This window comes from Oreochromis niloticus, linkage group LG23, assembly GCF_001858045.2.
Source record: "Oreochromis niloticus isolate F11D_XX linkage group LG23, O_niloticus_UMD_NMBU, whole genome shotgun sequence".
Lineage (NCBI taxonomy): Eukaryota > Metazoa > Chordata > Actinopteri > Cichliformes > Cichlidae > Oreochromis > Oreochromis niloticus.
The window spans coordinates 20,086,042-20,107,937 of record NC_031986.2 but is presented as its reverse complement, the minus strand read 5'-3'; the positions used below and the strand labels follow the sequence as shown (position 1 = coordinate 20,107,937).

Below are 21,896 nucleotides of genomic sequence, written 5' to 3'. Positions count from 1 at the left end.
GTCCATTACTGTATATAGTAACTGTTAAGTCTATATACCCTAGTAAGCTATAGTACTTTTTTCTTTGAGAAGGTACCATCTGTGAATTCTGCAATTCTGTTGAAGAAAGATGTTGAATCTATTTAATTATTCTTGAAAAATAATTTATTTCTGTGCATTTTTTTTCTCACCCTGCATCAAATTAAAGTTGATTACATCGATTAAGCATCATGAGGTGGAGGGTGGGGGGTGGTTCCCTATTTTCTTTTGCTGGGAGTTTGCAACCCTATTAATTAGGTTGCTTAATATTTCTGCTAAGTACTCTTTAAAATACCAGAATAGGGAGAATTAAGTTTATTAGATTGATCAGTGTTGGTGAACTATGAAATATTTTGGGTGCAGTGTATTTTTTACATACAGGTATAACAGAATAGCTGTAGTGTTATTGTTTATTTAAACTTGAGTATGAACTTATACAAAATGCAGCAAGATATTAAAAAAACAGTTTTATTGATTAAAAAACACACTATATCGGATTCATATCGGTATCGGCAGATATCCAAATTTATGATATCGGTATCGGTATCGGACATAAAAAAGTGGTATCGTGCCATCTCTAGTTTGAACCCACAAATACCAGACATGCATGGATGTTGTTTGGAGGTAAATCCGAGGTGCACATTAGGAAGATCAACACAGCCAGGCAGTTTTGGCAAATCCTAAAACCACAGTTGGAGATAACAAGTATCATGAAGGTGGTTATCAACTTTTTCTGTTAAGCCACGCTGTCTACGTCAGGCTCTGTGCACGCTCACATAACAACGGGGATTTCACGTGTCATGTGACTTTTTTTCTGCATAAATGATCCCTATGAGCACCACCTACTCCAATCAGAGACATTATTGTGTAATGATGATAAAATGGTGATAAAACTCTATAAAGAACATAAAAATACAACACTGTTGCAAAGGCAAGATTAATGCTCCAGAAAATCATGAGTCTTGGGATTTAGTGCAGAGAGTGGTAAAATAAACATTTGAATTCCAGTTAATTATTTTATGGGCGAGTGTGCTCTCAGTACTCTTGTTAATTAATTAGTTATAATAAAATTCACCTTTCTCAGAGATGTTATGAAAGGCGAAACTTAGAGATTGAAATCTTTTTTGTAGTAGGATGGAAACACGTTTACTTTTGCTGTAAAGATGGACGTTTTAACTATGGAGACTCTTGAGACTTGAATCAAGCCCCAAGTGGCCACTAGAGGAACTGCAGTTTCTTCTATTTTTGAAACCTCAGTTTCTGCTTTTTAGGACTGTTTCATAATAATCTTGTCCTCAGGGAATAAAAAGGCAGAAGATTTTTTTCACATGTTTTTCCCTGATGCATCATACCCAGAAGTGTCAGTATTTGCACCGGGAACCTTCTGAATAGCTTCTTTAAAAAGTTCAACTTTGTAACTGAGACAGCTCAGTACCCAATTTATTTTTGTTTTCCCAACAAAAAAACAAACAAACCTTTGTATTTGTAATTAATTAGCTGACCCACAGCAGGATACTGACATATGCAAGAAATGTTTGATTATTTATCACTCATATGACATCACCACTCCCTGTGTCACTCCATTCCTCCCTCACCCTTTCACATGCTGCTGATTCACCATCTCGCTGACAGTGGAACCCAAACAAGCGGGCGTCTGCGGGGCCGATCTCGCCCCGTTGAGCTGTGAACGCTGCCCACACAAAAGAAAGTGCCAGCGTCATCACAGCTGGGCTTATCGATGTGTCACTGCCCACCACGCGAAACAAAGAAATAGTTTTTTTTTTTAAAAAGAACAACAAAGAGGAGAGAAGAGGAATCGAATGCAGTGCCGAGAAAAGTGCAAAAACTTTGTTTAAATATGGGATCACCAAACATCTGGAACATCTTCAATTTTGACTAATTCAGAGTCACAGTCTCAAGTATCTTTACAAAAACCCCAGCAACCTAATTTTAGTCTTAACCTGATCAAATTTAGGCATTAGTAAATATGAAATCACCTCCTGCTGATCTCTCAAATCTCCAGAAAACAGCAGATCAGATAAACTTTATACTCTTTACTATGAGCTTTAACAATAAATATACAATTTAATTCTACTACCCATGCTACAGCTTTATTTTTCTATTTGTTTTCATGCTGTTGTCAAACTGATATACTTAATAGCAGTGACAAAATGTGATTCAGTATCATAATTAGCCAGTTTTGTGATGGGTCCTGTGCAATGTTGAGGTTCTGCTGTTACTGCTTTTAGGTGATTGCCAGGCGCCGTGGCACATTAAGTTTTGTGGGTCTAAATGAGATCTTTTTGTTATGGCGTAAAGTTAAAATGTGGCTGCCAGCAGACCTGAACTTAACACTTTCATGTGAACACAATCATTGAGCTGATAATGATCTTCATGTGACCGCTGAGCCTGATTACCAATGTTAGGATAAGTGAAAACAGATAAAGGGAAGATAACCTGAATATGTCGAACAGGATCCAGTTATCAGTTATCCTAAAGCACACAGAATGCTGCTGCCAGGCTTTTAACATGTAGCAAAAGGAACAACCACACCACACCAGGCCTTGCAGCCTTCACTGGCTACCTGTTAGTTTGAGCTTGAGCCCGGATGCTGCTTGAGATCTTCTGGCGTGACTTTGGACTAGTCCCAAAGGCTCTTCTAGTCACTAAAGGTGATTGAGCCTTTGTGGCTAGAAGAGCCTTTAAACTGTTGGGAAATCTCTTCATTTGCAGGCTAAGAATTTGTTAGTTGTTCCTCGTACACAATTAAAGACTGGGCAGGACAGAGCTTTTCAGTGTGTGGAACCCGGGCTAGCACTACCATTAGCTACTACCATTTAGCTGACTTTCTGCACTCCTGTTTTGTTTAAACAGGATTTCTATTGTGCATTTTTCTTTAACGTTTATTATTATGATTATTATTATTATTATCATTATCATCATTATTATTATTGTTATTATTATTAGTAGTAGTATTTTTAAAAACCTGTTTATTTTATTGTGTCTTACTGTCTCTGTACATTAGCTACTATGACACTTAATTTTTTCATTTATTTTACTCTTTTTTTGTACAGCGCTTTGTGGCTGTCTGTGAAAAACACTTAATCACTTTACTTAACATAGTAATTTTTTTTTATTTTATATACTTGCTACTATACTTGTGTATATGTGCCAGTTATTCCTTCTTTTTCCCCGTTGCATTGAATCTGAAATTGCTTTTAACTCCATTTTACTATTTTAAGTTTTCATGTTTGTTGCCTTTATTATTGCTCAGGACTTTGTTGCTTTTTTTTAAAGTCTAATATGAATACAGATAAAAAAGCAAAGCAAAAGAGTCCAGGAGGCTGAAATGACAACAGCAAACTGCAGCGAACAAAGTCCACAAAGATGTTTGCAATATGTTTGTATCCAGGACACCGCTGTGATCCTGTGCTCACTAACATTACTTTATTCAGTCTCAAGAAACACAAAGCAATAATTCTGATTAATATAACTTTATACAACTTAATATATAAAATCAAAATGCTATTTATTAAAAAATGAATCATTAAGGAACATGTGCTTGTTATAAACTGAATGTATACCAATCAAGTAAATTTCATCTGACCAGTTTCCATTAAATGTAACATTTCACACTATATGTAATCAAATTACTTAAAGTCAGCACTTTGGGCATAAATATTGTTTTAGTGTAAAGTGAAGAAAAATGTTCTGAAACCTGAAGCTTTCCCCAGGAAATTAGCATTTAGATGCAGAGGAAACTGAAGTTGTTTTCAGAAGCTTCCATTAAACTCCAGCTGTTAAGCAGCAAACCAGTCTCCTAAAAATGATGTTTATGTACTATTTATTTCCAACAGCATCTAAGAAACAATCCCTGAAGATGCGCTTGATTTCATTCTCTTTTTATGGGTGTCTTTTTTTAGCATTTTGTATCATTGCAGCTTTTAAAATCTAAGAACTGTGTAACAGGCTCTCAAACCTGTGAACATTTTAAGCTAACGATAAGCCTTTAAAACATCACATCAGTTTAACTTTGAATTATATAAATGTCAGGGGATGGGGTTTTTGGAAAGTCCCTGTAAAATCAAAAATGTCCTTTTTCCTCTAAAATCCTGCCAACAAATGTGAACACAGGCTCAAAAAAAACAGCTTACTTATCTTTGTGGTAACAGAGCAACAGGTTTAAGACTCCACACACATTACTTGCCTCTTAAATCCACACCGAGCATATCCGCTAAAGCGGAGAATCAGTTACCCACACAGATATGGTTTACCTGCATTAATGCCATCCACCTTCTTTCCACCTCAATGCGAATCCACAGGAAATGAAGGAAAACAGAAAAAATCCCCCTCAAGCTGTTTGTTAGGCTTTGGTAAAATGTGCCTCAGCTTCTCAACCTTTATATATCATCTAGGCAGAGAAAAGCTGCCGTTATCTCAAAGTTATTCACCGCTTCCTGATTTAATCCCACTTGAGAGGAAACCAACTGATTGAATCAGAGGAGATGATGAAGTAAAAAAAGAAAAAAGACAGAAACAGAGAGAGAGGAAAAGAGGAAGTACCTGGGAGTGGAAATCTTCTCTTTATCTTCTAAAAACCACACATGTCCAGAGATTGGAAACCTACACACACACATAGGAGCGCCCACTCTTGTCTGAGTAGCCAAAGCCCCTGAAAACAATGGGCTCTGCTGATACGGCCTATCCCACTAAGCAGTGTCAACTCACCTAGGCAACATGGACTATACCACTCCTACTGCAAACAGGGGAGGACGCCTGCACTGAAGGAGCTCCCACGGCAATTCAATGGTGTCTCAGAGAGAGCTTTAAATGTCGTCTTGTTGTTCTGAGCCCGTCGTTTGCTCTCTAAACCTGCTCAGATTAAAGGTCTTCCCATCAGCAGCTTGTTGAAACACCACCAGTCCACCTTTCCCTCCTGTTGACTCAACCCACTCTGCAAAGCTGGGTCCACGCTGTGGCTTTGCAGGGAGTAATTGGATTCAAGCTCTAAGACTCTGTTGCCATTTGCAAGCAAAGAGACGAGCATGTTCTTCTGACAGGACAGGACATCATGACACATGTAATCAAAAAGGTTATCTGTACGGGTCCATAGCGCTGTGAGAATGTATTTGTATTCCTGATTTCTTAGAGGGGTTTTTTTTTCTTGCATATTTATACACTTACATGTTTTAAGTCATGAAACAAATCTTAATATTTGGCAAATGAGTTCATTTATTAGGAAAAAATCCTAAAAACCTGGGCCTGTGTAAAAAAGAAATTGCCCCCTAAAGCTAATAAAATGCAAATGTAACAAATATGCAAAAATTAAGGAATCAAGAAGGGGCAGATACTTTTACCCAAAACTGTAAATGAGTCCTCATTTTTATATCTACAGGCATATCGCATCTTTATTAAAGTTTAGATGCTCATCAAAAAATTAAGCAGCAACTGCCAGGGTGAAAACCTGCAGTTCCTCTGATGTCCACTAGAGGCTGTCCCCAAAGTGAGCCAGTCCCTATAGACTCCCATGTTAAAAAGTCCAAATTTACAGCAGAAATAAACATGTTTACAGCCTGATACAACAAGCATTCTTTGTCTTTATGGATATTTTCCACCTTCACACAAACTGTACAGGAGGTCATTTAAAAAAAAAAAAAGCTTTAAGTTGGCATGACTGGTTTGATTGACAGCTGTGACAAGCAGTTGTCACTACTAAGACTTGCTGAGCTGGACCTCTGGACCTTGTCTGTGCTGATATATTTATGCTGATATGATCATTTATTATATTATTATTCTGCTTTGCTTCACTCTTCCTCTCGTGCTTAACATTTTTGATTGTTGTTAGGTCGAGTTTTTGATTTATAATTTCAGCATCTTGAGCATTAGTTCTTGTTGTGTTGGAGTTCATGTTACTGTTTGGAAGCCTGTTACGCTGATTCACTCTTCTAGTGTTGCTTTTGGATCCCTGGATTTTTCATTCAGACAATTTTCATTTCTGACATCATGTCTGCATTTTACTGTTAGCATTATTTACAGACTTTTCAAAAGTTAGATAAAAGAAATCTGATGAGCTGCTGACCTGCAGGTTAAACTGGTCACTTACCGTCTCCCAGTCAGGCTGCCTTGACAGAAGTTTGGGGGGGGGGGCGTTTGGTGGTTCTCTCGGTGTAATTTACAAGTCGTTATCTGTGCTCTGGAATAACAGCACTGGCCGGAGCCCTGCTGCCTCCACAATACCAGCTTTTGTTTAAGCCTCAGGAGCAAACAAACAGCGAGAGGCCCGCGTAAGAGGCTGTCAGGCTGCAGCCGACCTTCCTCTCGATCCCACAAGCTCGTGTTTGTAGAAGAAACACTGCAGGGCTTTAGCATTTTCAGGGGACAACGTGTGCTTCTGAACCACATATTACTTGTGTCTGCATTTTCTTTCTGATATATACCGTCAGACTCCGGCACTGTGGTTTTGACCTCTGACCTCCTGCTGAACTCCTGCTGACCGGCTGGCTGCTGCTCAGCCCCAACAAGCTACACATGAGCCAAGAAAGCAGTCAAACATAGCAAAAACTGGTATCAAACCCCCCAAATCCTAAGAAAGTTCCTCTTTTGTTCCATAAAAATAAAAATATAAAGAAGTATCTGTCATTTTCGCTGTTGCGGTACCTTCGGACCACCAAGGTCAGGGTCTTGTGGGAGCTCTTCACCAGGCATATGGCCTCCTGCCGAGAGCCGCTAAGGGGAACCGCGTTCACACTCACCATCTCATCGCCGGCCTGAAGACGGACTGCTGCAGCCACGCTGCCATCCTCCACCTGGGCAACACGAGGGTAACACACATGGAAGTTACTGCATAACAGGCCACTCTGTGACCCAAACCTGTGTGTGGATACTGCTCCACAGAATCACAATATCACTAAATGCATCATTTGCTATACAAGAAAATCTCTTTTAGTTTTCACCATCATTACATTTGGCAAAGGTTGCAGTCGCTTGGGTGAAACTAGTCACACCTAAATATACCTCTTTGGTTGCTGGTAGGTTGCTTCAGTCAGCAGTAGCTTCCATGGAAGACGGTGACTTAGTTAAGTGGTAGTAAAATTGTGAAATTTATAAACCAAACTGGAAACTGTTTGTCTTCAAAGTAAAAGTTCCCCTCTTTTGTAATGTATTGGTTGCAACAGTAACATACTACCTTTACTCTGAAAGCGAATAATCTCTGTTTTTGGTATGTGTTAAACTTTTTCAATTTTCAAACTATGTAAACTCTGGGTGGCAGTGACAACCTGCTAGCAACCAAGCCAAACAACTCTCTATGTTACCAATTTCACTTGGCAACAGTCAGCAACTACTCAACAACCACTCAGCCAATACATGTTAGCTCAGTGGCCAATACACTGACCAGTCTCTACGCCTCAGCACTGAAATTTTCAGTATGTTATCTTCAGTATATTAGGGCTAAAAAATCCTCCACGAATACACCAATCAGAGCACCAACACAAAACCTGACACACAAAGCTGTCTAAACAGAGAGTGCGACAAACTGAACTCAAACTTTGTCTCAAAAGAACATCTTCATATTCAGGTATCAAATATCTGTGTATCTGACGACTGCTCCACCTTCCCTTTCTCCATTACAACTGGCAACGTCCATCTTTTACATACATCTATGGTTTGGTTGAACATTGCTGCACCTTTGGCACCATCCCCTGGATAAAGTTTACCATTGTAGTACAGACTTATTATTATTTCATAGGCAAGAATAGAAAGACACGCATGATTAAACCACCTGATACAACCAGCAAAAAAATCCCAGAAACACAAGGCATCACACCAAATTATATTTTCTTATTTTCTTTTATTTTTTAGGTGGATAGTTCACTCGGTAAACTGTTTCATTATCCAGGAGAACCTGTGTTGGCTGCAACCCGAGTGCTCTGATTAATATTAAAACCCTGAGCCACCTGTAATCTGAGGTACCCTGAGATGTACCTCTTCATGCAGCAGCAGACGGAAAAGGCTGCTGCTGCCCCGCTGATCAGCAGGCAGACAAAAGCTTCAACGCTCTCAGGAATATGACCCTAAATTTCCAAGTAATTTGAAGTTAAGTTACTCTGCAACCGCTGAGGGCACATTTCAACCTCAGGTGTAACATCTCACACTGCTTTCAGCGGCTCTAATTAAAGTCCAATGATTCAGGCACAGAGAGGGTTTAAATTCTGCACCAGACATCTAACTGAAATGAAACAGATCAAGGGGATTCCTGTTCATCAGTCCATCCTTCCCATTCCAAATCTCAAATATTACCCGTTACAGTGTAAGGAAACTGCAAAAAATGTGCTCTGGCACGAGAGTTTGACATATTCTCCAATGCGTTGAATATCTACAGCCAATATACAAAAGTATTTCTTAAAAATTAAGGGCCAGAGTTACTAAGTGTGGCAGACATGAGGTTTAAAAAACAAACTTTGACACCAAATAAACCAGAAATCATTTAGAAGATGCACTGAAGAATGTAAGCATTATTGACCATCAGAAAACACTCTTACTGTGAAAACACTCTTACTGTGTCACATGCACGTGTTTTCTGCATGCCCTGTGAGGCTTGCAGGTGTTTATTACTGTAAATACTGCAAACTATGAAATACTGAAGAGAAAATGGATGTTTCTGCTGAATAGGTTACTAATTATTTAAACAGAATAACAAAAAAAATCTTAAAAACCAACAAGTCTAAAAATCTGAAAATTCTTGGAAAACAGTTAGCATTTAGTCAAGTTTTACAGATGTACAAATTATGCATTCGAAACTGTTAATTAGATTATTTTCTTAATCATATCATAAATCATATTTTAAATGCAGCCACAATGGGTGAGGCTAAGGCTACGTTCACACTGCAGGCGAAAGCGCATCAAATCCGATTTTTTTGACCCTATGCGACCCATATCCGATCATGGTATGACAGTGTGAACGGCACAAATCCGATATTTTCAAATCCGATCTGGGTCACTTTCGTATGTGGTACTGAATCCGATACATATCCGATGTTTTAGAAAGCGACTGCTGTTTGAACGGTCATGTCGCATTAAATCTGTCTTTTACGTCACTGACACAAGACAGACGCCAATTATCAGCGCCGGAGAAGCGCCCGAGAAGACATCGCGAACGCTTCCTGGCCATCCAGTGTAGATGTCAGTGAAACTGTTGGGAAGACAACGTGAACATTTTATTTGTACTGTATAATCTGCAGATTCTGACAGAAATCTGCAACTATCCTTTGAAGCACCGCTCCTCTAAAACAGCAATAAGGATCATTATTAGGTTATTTACATTATTATGTAAATAACAAAATAACTTAAAGCAAAAATTGGGAAACGTAAAGTCCGAAGTCTTTATATTAAGGCTCATCAGTCAAACAATATTGTTTGCTCTGGGTCTAAACAGAGCGCGTTGTGTGTGACGTCTTCTTTTGCGCATGCGGGCCGCTTTGAGCGTTCACACTAGAGCGCGTTTGCTGTCGCGTTTTATGTGTAGTGTGAACAAGCAGACAAAAAAATCGGATTTGATAAAAAAATTGGAATTGAGCATTAAGACCTGCAGTGTGAACGTAGCCTAAAGGCAAACGCAACATACAGCTTAGCCATTCATTTCCTATTTAAGCACTGCACATTCATAAAATAAGAATAATTAGTTTTACTAGCTAGTATATTGGGAATGTATTGTTCAAACCAGACGTTTGAACATCTAGTTAAACATTTCAGACATTAATTAAAAAAACTTCAGATGTGTCTGACTCCCATCAACAGCTGTATTTTAAAAACTATAGTGATATGATATGTAACCGATCTACTACCAGTTGTGATGTTGCAGAGCTCTGTGTGTATGCACTGCTGAGAAAGGATATGGAGATGTGCTTGGGGGCAGAAACATAATTAAAAACCTGAAACACTTAAACCCAGTGTAACAATTATCTGTAGTGCCAGTCCTCCCAAATCTTTCTGGTAACACCATCGACCTTTGTTGTTTCATTTGAATAAACACTCCTAGCAATAACTATTGTAATCACGCACAAAAAAAGACATTTTAATGCATTCATTACAGTGCAATTTGCAATAAATTAACTTTATGTTGTGTTTTTATTATTCATTTAAATACTCTCCTCCCTAAAAATGTATCTGACAAATACATACACAATCAGTCCATGCCTTTCTGGCTCAAAATGGACACTACTTAGTTTAACTAAATCCTGACGGCAGTCCTTTAACACCAAGAGACGGGCAACTGAATCTGCCCTTCACAGGTAAATAAGGTTAATGAGTAAAAAAATGATTACATGTTCTTTTAAATCACTGTACAAAAAGCACAAAGTTCTGCATGTTACCTTTGTGATTATCAGGGGTTCTCTGTGTTCAGTGCCTCCCCTCAGTGTGAAGCCCCACGGAGCTCTGCCTTGGAGCAGCACCTCCACCAGCTCCCTGTCCTCCTCTTCCTCTACGTTCTTCTCCTTTACTGTACCTCTCCATTTGTCCACCTCTCTCCACCACTTCATCTTCCCTGCTGAGAGCTTCAGGTCATCTCTGTAGTCCACAGCATGCATGACGCCTCTGGTTCAGTGAGCTCCATCAACACCAGCTCACTCTAAGGAAAGACGGAGCATTTAAAGACAGGGGCACCACCAAGGGGGCCGGGGGGGCACGGGCCACCCCCACAAAGTTTGTTGGCTCCCTCTGGGCAAGAATGTCCTATGTTGGTAATAATTTTGATAAACGTGAGGATAAGTGAGAGGAAGACACTGTACAATGAGTTGAAACCTTAACTTGTTATTTATTTTTGCATAAACAATTTCTGTCATTCATATTGTGTCACGTTATATCTCCCTCACAATTTCCCGTCACCGCTCCCCTGTATTTTATTGGCCCCCATATGGCCACCCCAATGAAAACGTTCTGGAGGTGCTCCTGTTTACAGAGCCAAACGGCAATAATTAAATAGCTGTTAGCTGTCTGCTAGGCTACATCTAGCCACTGAATAGGATCGCTGGACTCTGTTTGTGTCTTTGTTGCATTTTTAATAAAGTTATTTGACAAATAATATGGATTTTATTTGTGAAGTTTGAGAATGTCTGAAACTGGTTAGCAGGTAAATGGGTCTATGTCTTATACCTGTACAGTTTATAGGCAGAGATGGGCAGTAACGCGTTACTTGTAACGCGTTACTGTAATCTGATTACTTTTTTAAAGTAACGAGTAATGTAAGGGATTACTATTGCAAAAACGGTAATTAGATTACTGTTACTTTCACGTAGGAACGCTGCGTTACTGCGTTACTAAAACCGTGATTTTTTGCGAGAACGTCTCATGACAGTGACGTAAGCGAGTGCGACGTTCATGACAACAGCTGTCTGCAGATCATAATATATCGAGTGCGCAACAGAGTGTAGCATGCAGCGTTTAAAGCGTGGAAGTACTGACCTTATTTTGAGTTTGATTCCATAAAAAGTGACAAAAACATTAGCGTCCGTTGTGCGTGGGAAGAAAACTTCTTTTTACAGCGAAAAAACCCCCTTAACTTCCAAGCAAGCGCCGAGTGCGCTACGACGTAATGTGAAACTCACAGAGAAACTCGCGGAGTCTTCAACTGACCGCTGCGGCACACCTGCACCAGGCTAAACCTCCGCCTACTCCCGTCCTACTTTACAGGTGAAAATAGAGCAACTAGCCTTTGACTTTATTTATTTTCTGCTGTGTTTTACTTGCATCTATTTGAAAGACTGAGTGTAAACACAAAAAAATATTTTATTTTATGTGCTGGAATGTGCAGAAAATAGGTTTAAATGTTAAACAAATTTCTTCCAGTCAGAGAATGTTGCATATAATTTAATTTTTGCTTGATGCATAAAGTTAAAAGATTAAAACTAATAAAACAAGTTTTAAAAGGAGACATTTCCATTTGATTACATTTTGTATGATGGATTATGCAGAAAAAGTAGAATTGGGCTGAAAGATCTATCGCTTTATCACCTATTCAGGTTGTAAATCGTGTTTTTAAAAAGTAACTAAGTAACTAATTACTTTTGAAAATAAGTAATCAGTAAAGTAACGGGATTACTTTTTGGGGGAAGCAATCAGTAATTAGTAACTGATTACTTTTTTCAAGTAACTTGACCAACACTGTTTATAGGTGCAATCTGCTAACCAAGCTAGCATTAGCTGATAATTTAGCCCATCACCCACTCGTTGAGGTTTGGTGACTTTTGGCTCCAACATGGCAGTAAGTAAACATTAACATTATAATTACCATCTTACCATCTTTTATGTACAGTCTATAGTGTTATGATAAGGTCATAAAATTGTAATGGCTAATGTTTTACACTGAAAACCTTTTAAAGTGAGTGAATGTGATGTATTACTGGGGGGAAGTGTTAATACCATTAAAGCATCTAGTTTAAAAAAAAAGAAAAAAAAGGGCTGTTTTCATCCAGCGATTTCCAAACAGTTTGAAAACCCCGGTCAGTGATGGTTTTTAAACCTTTAACACTAAAGTGTATTAGAAATGTTTACCCAGAGCCTAAATCAGTGATAAAACAAGCTGTTCCAACCACACAACCGTACCAAAGCTTGTTGTGGTCAGTTTGCCACACCCCCATAGAATATGATACAACGTTAAACTGACAGGCAGCACCTTCAGTGTTACAAATGCTGACATACATGTCACATAAACTGCCCCAATCAGCCTTATGTCTTTTATGTTTTTAAATATGTTTTAGATATACAAAATATCGCATATTTTACCACTATATAAATGTGAAAACACCACTAACCATATTACGGCAGATAAAAATCAATTATGATTGTATTAGAAATTAAAATGAGCTAAAATCGAAGAAAGTTGAAAATGTAACCCTTATTTTATGATTTATATAATTTCGACACCTTTGACTTACTGTAAACGAACCTTCTCTCCACAGCCTCCAGCAGGTGATGGTCTCGCTCTGCTTTCTCCGGTCTTTTCTTTTAACCTGAAGAAACTCGAACCGCTGCTCGTCCTGAACGGCTTTTCAGAAAACTTCAACCCTCCTCAGAGACTCTCAATCGTTTCTCCCTCGGTCTTCTTACACCTGTCTTATGATGTCACTACGCCCCCTAGCGGCGGCGTCTCACCGTTTGATGCCTTCACTTGCTCCTATAAACTTCATTCTCCAATGAACCTTTCATTTACTGACATTTGTCATCCCCTATGTAGCAGGTGTATCAGAGAAACTCAGGAGAGTTTTCTCCAAACACAACATCCCAGTGTACTTCAGACCCAGCAACACACTCAGACAGAAACTGGTTCACGCGAAAGACAAAACTCCTAAACACAGACTTAACAATGTGGTGTATGCTGTACAGTGCAGCGAGGAATGCCCAGACCTCTACATCGGAGAGACCAAACAGCCACTTCACAAGCGCATAGAAGAGCCACCTCCACGGGACAAGACTCAGTAGTTCATCTGCATCTAAAGGACAAAGGTCACTCTTTCGAGGATGCCAACATTCACATTTTGGACAGAGAGGACAGATGGTTTGAAAGAGGAGTGAAAGAAGCCATTTACGTCCACTGTGAGCGACCATCTTTGAACAGAGGCGGTGGTTTACGACACCAACTGTCTGCCATCTATAATCCAGTTTTGAGTTCCCTTCCCAGACGCCTTAACGCCCACTCACACCCTGGGCCATCTGACCTCAGGAAATCACATGATAGGGTGTTGCCAGGTTTCACAATGAGCTCACCTGAAACCCTGGCTGATTGGGACCCACACCCACTTTCACACCTTGGCTCATGTGATTAGGTAGAGGATCATCCGGGGGTCCTTTGTCCCTCTTTGGGGGGAAACTCCCACTGGGCTTAAATCTGGGACTCTCCACCATTGACCCTAGAACTGAAGAAGCTTCTTGGATGAGAGGTGAAACGTCTTCAAGCAACTCAAAGAAGTCCAGACGCTTTTCTTTCCAAGCTCCTTAGACTACGATGACCTGGATGACTGAGAAACTTCACAGACTTAAATCTACATCTTTCCTTTTCTGTTCTTAAACCTTAGTCATGAAGTAAATATTTTAGTGATTACTCTCTTATTAGCTCCATCCTTCCTTTCGATCAGCCAGGTACAACAGCTCATTGAGGGTTTTAACTGCAGACAAACTGCATATTTAGGTTTGTGACTACTTGTTTTAAAAAGCTGATTCCATAATTTTATTCTTATGATTTTGGAAAAAAAATATCTGTGATTAATAACAATACTCTACATTATTCAAGATACTCTATTTTATTATACTCTTTCAAGGTTATCTTCCATTTTGGATATAATTTACAATAAAGGTGACAAATGAACCCACATTTACAGACCAAGTGTGGCAGAAAGAAAAGCTCAGCGTGTCTCTCTTCATCAGCAACACTACGCAAAAACTAGCAGTTAGAGTTTCACACATTTCTGGTCCTCAAATGCAGCAACACAGCCTGATGTTTAGACCTCAAAGTGGGAAACTCAGAGCTGGAAGTTAGCACCCTTTTTGCAGGGGGAAAAAACCCATCTTTGTTTGTTAAATGCACCTGCCACCTGCATATGCAATTTTAACAAGAGACTAAATAAGTGTGATGAGTTTACTTCAGTTCACTGCACAGTCACCCACGTGGATATGTGTCACCCGTGGACGCTCTGTTCCAACAGCGGGACAAAGACGTTTGGGTCAGAAACCCCCGTGAAGCACAACAACAGTCAGGACATCTGCACGCGGCTTCAAATTGAGCTGAAACCTCCCTGCTAAGTCACGCTTTCTGTTCTCACACTTGAATTTTGGCTGACAGAGCCAAAGTTTCCTGATTATTTACACACTATTGGACCAGTCAGTGACTTTCTCCCGATTTGTCCTCCATGGAAGGAGGCTGAAAGTTATTCTGTTTATATAAACTGTTTGAATGCTTGTTAAGGCTAAACATGGGCAAAGTTAAAAAAAAAAACAACCCACGAGGTCAGGGGATGTACAAGTCCTCGCTCTGAGCCAAAACCCAGAATTCAATCTGCTTGAGTTTTTTCTACACTGGCTCTGTGTGATGTCATAGAGGGGGGAGATATCCCTAATATTGTCAGCTCAGGCACAATAAACTCAGGGGTAGGAGTCAAAACTGCTTGTTTCAGACCGAGGAGAGTTCGAGCTACTCTAAAAGAGCCCAATAATGAAAGGACATAGAGCTGGCAATAAGCACAACAGATTTTCCACCACCGTCATTCACATCATAAATTCCACCTCTTACTGTTCATCTGCAAAACTGAAAAAAGTATTACAACCAAACTTTCATCGAGCAGTTTTCAGATCAAAGCTCTAAAAAACAACAACGCTCACCGTCTGATTAGCAGCTAAAAACACAGAAATCTCCCCGAGGAGGTGGTGGAGACTAAAAATTAGGAGGTGTGAGACTTTTTTACATTAAGGTCTACAGTGAGATAACAACCCAGTTTTGCTTTAAATTTTTACAGTATTTTTTTTAAACTCACAGTATATATCTGACACAAGAACAGGAGAACAGAGTCTTCAGAAAGTCGCTGAACAGCATAAATGCATGTAAATGATGGAGTCACAAAGACAAGATGCTTCACAGCAGAGGAAACCGTTCGGTCAGATCTTCCATTTGGCGAGAGGTCGTTCAGAAAATTGTATTTGATTTTATCAAATGCTCCATATGACCAGTCATATTCAGAAGCATGACTGTGGTCTTTATGGTAATGTATAGGCAGCTTGTTAATTTTTGAATCAAAATGTTTGTAAGAGCATGCTATATAATAACCTGTGGTGTTTTCTTGTTGAATAAAAGCATCCCAGTAAAGTATTTCACACGTCAGGTCCTTAATGAGATTGAGTTTGACATACTGCAGGAGTTCTGTTATAGGTTTAGTTTTCAGATTTTACATAATAAAGTACTTTGACACCGCAGTCATTACAAACTGTCACACAATGAAGCTGATTCATTTTTTATGGATCCTTTTATGGATCTTCCTGAACTTAACACACCTTTAAATTTCTTATTTTTCCTGACCAACAGTGTTGGTTCACATCACTGCAACGATGTAGTGGTATACAGTACTGTGCAAAAGTGCAAAAACCCTCATTTCTTTCTGCTTTACCTCCAGTTAGACAGACTTTGTTGTAATTCTTTTAAGTGCTCTTGAGCAACAGTTCTCCAGACTTTCTGAAGGTCTTTCAAAGTGTTTCTTTTGATACTGGCTCCTTTTTCACTCATTTTCAGTTCACTCCTTCTACCTGGACATTTTGAGAGGATGACAACAAAGAATTGATTTAAACTAATCTTTTGGTAGTTTAGGAATCACCTTGTTGGTATAAAAATGCCATTTAATTCTGTCAACCTGTGTTATTGTTAGCATTTTTCATAGATTCAAGTTTTTCTAACAGGCTGCTTATAATAAACTACTGTTAGCAGAAAACTTAACATATCTCAGGATGGTGTGCAGCGTATCTCTAAAAAGTTGAGGAAACTGGACAAGGGGAGGACAAAAGCAGAAGTATCAAGCCTAGCAATGTATATTCATGTCAAGTAAAAGGAACATAATCCAGCAAAGACCTGACACAGATCCCAAACAGATCCTAGATTCCAACGAAAGGCAGAAATATCCAAAGAAGAGCTTTGAATCTCGTTCAGGAAGCATGAAGAACTATTCCTGAAGACTACTTTCCTATTCCTGAAGAAATGATATATTTCCCTTTTACCATATAAGGAAATGAGTTTCACAAGACTTTTGCACAGTACACTGGGACTTCTCTAAGCTAATTCTGCTGATAAAAAATAAATACTGAAGTCACAAAGCTCAGCGAAGAGAACATGGCAAAGAAATTATGTACCAAAATGTGACAGTACTTTATGAGGCAGTGATTACATTCAACGTTTAGACTCAGAATAAAGAGACTATATTCATTTATGACAAATCTTCGCCCCAAATTACCCCACAATAGCTTTTTCTCCTGCCTCCAGTTAACACGTGAGTAAGTCTCTGCACACAATCCACCACGACAAAAATACAACAGCAGTATAAAATTCCAACATTGAATAACACACCTGCAACAACGTCCTCAAAAAAAAGAAAAGGGAAAAAAAGAGCAACTCTTTTCCTCTCAAATGAGCGCTGGAACAGGGAGAGGGACAAAGTGTCAGATCAGAGTCATTCAGTTCATGTTTTTCAAAATAAAGGCGCACGTGGAAGATGCCCTGCAGGGTTTGCTCTGGTCAAGGCTCATGTCAGGACACGATTTCATAAAAGAGGACGGGAAGCAGCAGGGGTCCATCTACTGAGTCTGAAAGTCGTGTTTTGTGTGAAAGTTGAGTTAGGATGGCATAAAAATTCCAGACATTTTCACATATGATTGTCTGATACTACTGTGTTTAGACCCCCATAGTGATTCCACCAAAGTACAAAGTGCTGATTAAGTTAAAAATGCATTTTTATGTGCATACAGAACATTTAACAAACACTGGAGATATGAAGGTAACATTAACAATAATACAGATTTCTGATTGTGCACAATACTGTAACTGAAAAGTAACAGCTGGATAAGCCATGTTTTTCTTCAAAGGCGGCCTATTCTGCTTTTTCTTATTTCCTGCTATATTTAGCCCATTTCAATGGTGAATGTTCATATTAAACATGGCCAAGTTTGAATTAATGCAGTTAGTATGTATGTAATCATAGAGCCAAACTCTCTGGCTTCAGCTAGTTAAACTACTTACAAATCCAAGCTCTGCAAAGCACTCTGTAAATAACAATTAAACATGATGAAATTAGTTTTAACCTACAAAACTAATTTCAGCAAAGACGCCTTCATCGGGGAGTTACACAGGGGTCCTTCATCTGCTCAACCATCTTTTAAATAAAACTTTTATGGTCCAAAGTTTGACTTTGAGTTTGTGACTGCTGTTAAATTTCAGCTTCACATTTACCATGAAAATGAATCAGGATCTTTAATTTGGGACAGATTCATTAAAAAATGACTCATTTTTATCATCTTCAAATTGCATAATAAATTAATGGCCCAACGTTTGGACATATAAAATGACTGTTGTGAAATTTCATCTTTATATGGCAAATACTTACTTTTAGATATTTACTTTTTTTTTAAAGTCCTGTTTAACCTTTTTTTTTTCATTCAAATTCCATGTTGAATCGAGCAAATATGACACGTTGTACCCTAAAAACAAAAAAATATCAGCAGCTAGTCCAGATCAAAATTTGAATACATCAAAAATTCTGGTGCTTCCAGATGGTATTCTAATTTTTAAAAACAAGAATTTTCTTCATTTTTGTGACTAACGATTTAATGTTAAAGAATATTTTACGTTTTACTTTTCATTATTGTAAAATATAACTATATATCATTCAAAAATTGTCACTAGTTTTCTTTTGCAATGTAAAGTTTTTTTAATAGCGTGCACTCAAATATTTTTTTGCATTTTAGCCAGCCAATACTCAGACATTTTTTAATGACTCTGTCCCAATTTACCTGAATTATTTTGATGGTAAGAAATACCAGTGAATATTTTAGGCTTTTATTGTTAATATTTTGAGATATTCATGTTCAAACATTGCCTTACACTTTAATGTGCGAAAAGGCCTGAAAGTGGGTAAACACACCATTAAAAAAAAGACGTATGTGTGTAAGACTGCATCTTCTGGTATTTTCTGAAAAAGTGAATATATTAACAGTGATTATCTCAAAAGCCTTAAAGATTAAACTAAAAACAATAACTTATATTCAATAAGTCTTGTATAACAATATAGTCAATGACTATTTGTAAAGGTTGTGTAAAAACTGTTATGGTTTAAACTTTACTATTTGATTAGCACTCCTCATGGAGCAGTTTAAAGAGAAAAACAGCTCTACAAAGCTAACAGCAGACACACACGCACGCAGTTAGAGAACATAGTGCAGCATTTAGCAGCTAAAAATACAGACATTTTCCCAGAGGAGACCAAAAACTGTGCTAAAGAGTCACTTGTAATACTATACTTTTACTAACTTTTACTCTTGTATTCAGTTTTGAATCCTGTCTAAATGCGTTATATATATGAGATATGAGATATACTTAGCATTTAATATATTTAGATTTTTGTCTAAATGCTCTTTTTGCACATTTGAAATTGTCTTTCTGTTGAAATACATTTTTAAAATTTTTTTGTTTTTGTTGCGTGTTTGCGTCCTGTTTGGTCAATTTTTGTTTGGATTAGAACACAAAGACCAAAACTGAATAACTGAAATGACTTATTTCATAGTTTTGGATGTTTTTTAACATCTTCGGAACCTGTTTATTGGCTGCTTTTCTTAAACTACTAAATCATACTGAAAAAAAAAGTGCAATATTTGAAATCTTTGCATCATTTCTGTTAGACATTTCATCCTCAAGGATGCCTGATATCCTCAAGAGCAGCCACAGTGGTCAACCACCATGGAGGAGATCTTTCCATAGATGATCTGCTCTTTGCGGTTGAAGTAGAGCATGTTAATGGGCGACATCTTGGTGGGCGTGCAGCAGGGCCCAGCTGTACCCCGTGGGTTAGCCTTGTTCACCAGGTGTGCATGTGGGTACTGCTGCAGGTGCAGGAACTCACACTCCCCCGAGCAGTAGTTTGCTCGGTAGCGTTTGGGCGCGATAATCCAGTCCCAACCGAACTCCTCAAAGTCAACGGTGAGTGGGTATCTACAGCAGCGTGTCTCCACAGACTCTTCATCACAGTTGAGGCCCGAGTCACGACGGGATCTCTTGAGGTTGTCGAGGATCTTGACCTCGATGAAGGGTTGCTAGGAAGGAGTTGTAAATGGAAAATTAAACAGTAATGCATAAGACAGGCTGGAAGGTTTATAGTTTATAGTGCCTATACCTGACCACATAGTTTTTGGTGCCTCACTTTATTAAGTAATAATTTTGTTTCATTATAAAAATGATCATAGGTACTGAGTTCACTTGAAATTTAGCCAATAATTAACCATTGCTTAAGTGTAATGCATAAAAATAGCTGCTACAACAAACCAATACTTATAGAGTCATAGAGGAAATAGACTCACCAGTCCTTCCTCTCCAGGCTCTGCTGAAGTAACGGCCAGATCTTCTCCTTTGGAGTCATAGGCGTTGATTTCTATGCCGTAGTGGGTTTCTGGTTGACGAAGCCAAGCCTGCAGCAGAGACTTGATGTCGATGCTCTGCCAGGAGCCAGCACCAGCGTCGGTGTCAATCTTCAGGGAGCGAACCCGGACGCGGGTGTTGTTTCCCTCCTTGCCAGGTTTGAGGCGGGAGACCTGCAGGAAGACGGTGGTAACCACGTCGGCAGGCCGCAGGTGAACCCACAGCTGAGCGCTCAGGATGTTTTTGGGCTGAATCTTTGGACTGAGACTGAACAGACAACAGGACAATTCGTCCTGGGCGATTGGATTGTCTGGAAGAAGTGAGTCATATAAAAAAACAAAAACAAAAACATTATGCTGTTGCATTAAAAACATTTTCACATAAACTTTTGGTTGTCATGCATGCAGACATTCACGAAAGGATATTATTATAATTATTAAAAATATTTATTAAAACTGGAAATTCTGTTTTTGCTGTGCCACTACAATATTTTTAGTGCCCCCCCCCCCATGTGGCCACCCCTATGAAAAAATTCTGGAGGTGCCCCTGATCATTTGAACGACGTTATTCCAGTTAGTGCTGTCAGTCAGTTGTCTGTTTTGTCTCCTTTTTGGAAAATTAAATTAACAAATTTGGAGAAATTCTGTCGCTAGACTTTAATGGTGATTTAAGATATGAGTGGTATTAGCACGATAACTCCTTAAATGTTTCATTTGTCCTTCAATAATGGTATTTTGCATCACCATAACTTCTAAATTCATCAACTACTTAATCTAAGATTAAAATTCTCCAGATTAAAACGACAGAAATCTGGTGCTAACCACCCCAATTGAGCATGTGAAGGCTGGGAGGCTCCCTCAAACGCTCAACACCAGTAATACCAAATACAAATCCTCATTAAAGATAACTGTTGGTCACCTGCCATTAAGATTTCATGGCTAATGTAAATATAAACATCGTATCATATAAACATTTACGGCCTTAAAGTCGTAACTCAGGTCTGTTTGGTCGTTTGCGCCTCAGCAGTATCCTATTTTACTGCGCCTCTTTACGCACAGGATTTACGCACAAAAAAGTGCAAAACAATTTATTTATGTATTCATGTATTTAATATTTTTTTTATTTTAGGTATAAACCCCTTAGTGGTTTGTTTAGTTACGCGTTGTTGCCATTGTGATGATGGTCTCCGTGGTTGCGTGGTCCTCGTCCTCCACCCGCGGATCATACTGGTCCAGCAGCTGTGTCAGAGGAGGCGCTTTGGGGATCAGCTGGCGGATCATATCGCGGCTGATGTTGGGCGCCTGCTCCAGCCGCAGGATGCTGAGGATTTGCGACTTGATGCTGTGGAGCCTCATCTGCTTGCTGTGCTCCCGGAAGTCGCAGGCCGAACACTGCTCTCCGCTCTCCCCCAGCAGCTTGGAGGTCTGGTTCATCTCCATGGCAAAACCCGATGAGGAAAAGAAGATAACGGAGACGCTCAGGCAGAGCGAGAGGAGCATGCTGGAGAGAAGAAGTGAGCGCAGTGACGCCGTCTGATGTGAGCCTGTCCCCCCAGGACTTTATGATTGGCTGCATTTTTTTTTTTTTTTTTTTTTTTTTTTTTTTTTTTTAGAAGTGACATTTAAAGAGGTAGGAGAACTTTTCAGATGTGAAATAATCAAATACGTTTGATTGAAGTGTGTTTATAACAAGGTTTAAAAAGGCAAAGCGGGACAAATGAAACAAT

General features: G+C 39.0%; 2 protein-coding genes across 6 annotated transcripts in view; both read right to left on the bottom strand.

Moving 5' to 3' along the window:
- Positions 1 to 13,210, bottom strand: part of shroom2b (shroom family member 2b) — a 37,093-nt gene extending 23,883 nt beyond the window's left edge. Inside the window, exons 1-3 of one of the 5 annotated variants that reach the window (XM_013272197.3) lie at positions 12,951 to 13,210; positions 10,389 to 10,645; positions 6,676 to 6,824 (exon numbers count right to left, since the gene is read on the bottom strand). In XM_013272197.3, the coding sequence (XP_013127651.1) occupies positions 6,676 to 6,824; positions 10,389 to 10,604 (365 nt within the window). In that variant the 5' untranslated portion in view covers positions 10,605 to 10,645; positions 12,951 to 13,210. Of the gene's footprint in view, positions 1 to 4,292; positions 4,515 to 4,581; positions 5,281 to 6,675; positions 6,825 to 10,388; positions 10,646 to 12,950 lie in introns of those variants that run through there. The other 4 variants (XM_019352203.2, XM_019352205.2, XM_019352204.2 and 1 more) reach the window with 4 other exon arrangements.
- A 5,706-nt stretch (positions 13,211 to 18,916) lies between these two features.
- On the bottom strand, positions 18,917 to 21,722 carry LOC100696093 (growth/differentiation factor 8). The gene is made up of 3 exons (XM_003446535.5): positions 21,330 to 21,722; positions 20,113 to 20,480; positions 18,917 to 19,848 (listed from the first exon to the last, which is right to left on the bottom strand). The coding sequence occupies exons 1-3, from the start codon at positions 21,667 to 21,669 to the stop codon at positions 19,468 to 19,470; spliced, it is 1,089 nt and encodes a 362-aa protein (XP_003446583.1). The 5' UTR covers positions 21,670 to 21,722; the 3' UTR covers positions 18,917 to 19,467.
- Between the last annotated feature and the right edge of the window lie 174 nt (positions 21,723 to 21,896).

Coding starts and splice junctions, on each gene's coding strand:
- LOC100696093 (XM_003446535.5), bottom strand. CDS start 21,669: ATGCTCCTCTCGCTCTGCCTGAGCGTCTCCGTTATCTTCTTTTCCTCA. Junction 20,481..21,329: donor CATCACAATGGCAACAACGC/GTAACTAAACAA, acceptor CACTTCTTCCAG/ACAATCCAATCGCCCAGGAC. Junction 19,849..20,112: donor AGCCTGGAGAGGAAGGACTG/GTGAGTCTATTT, acceptor ACTCCTTCCTAG/CAACCCTTCATCGAGGTCAA.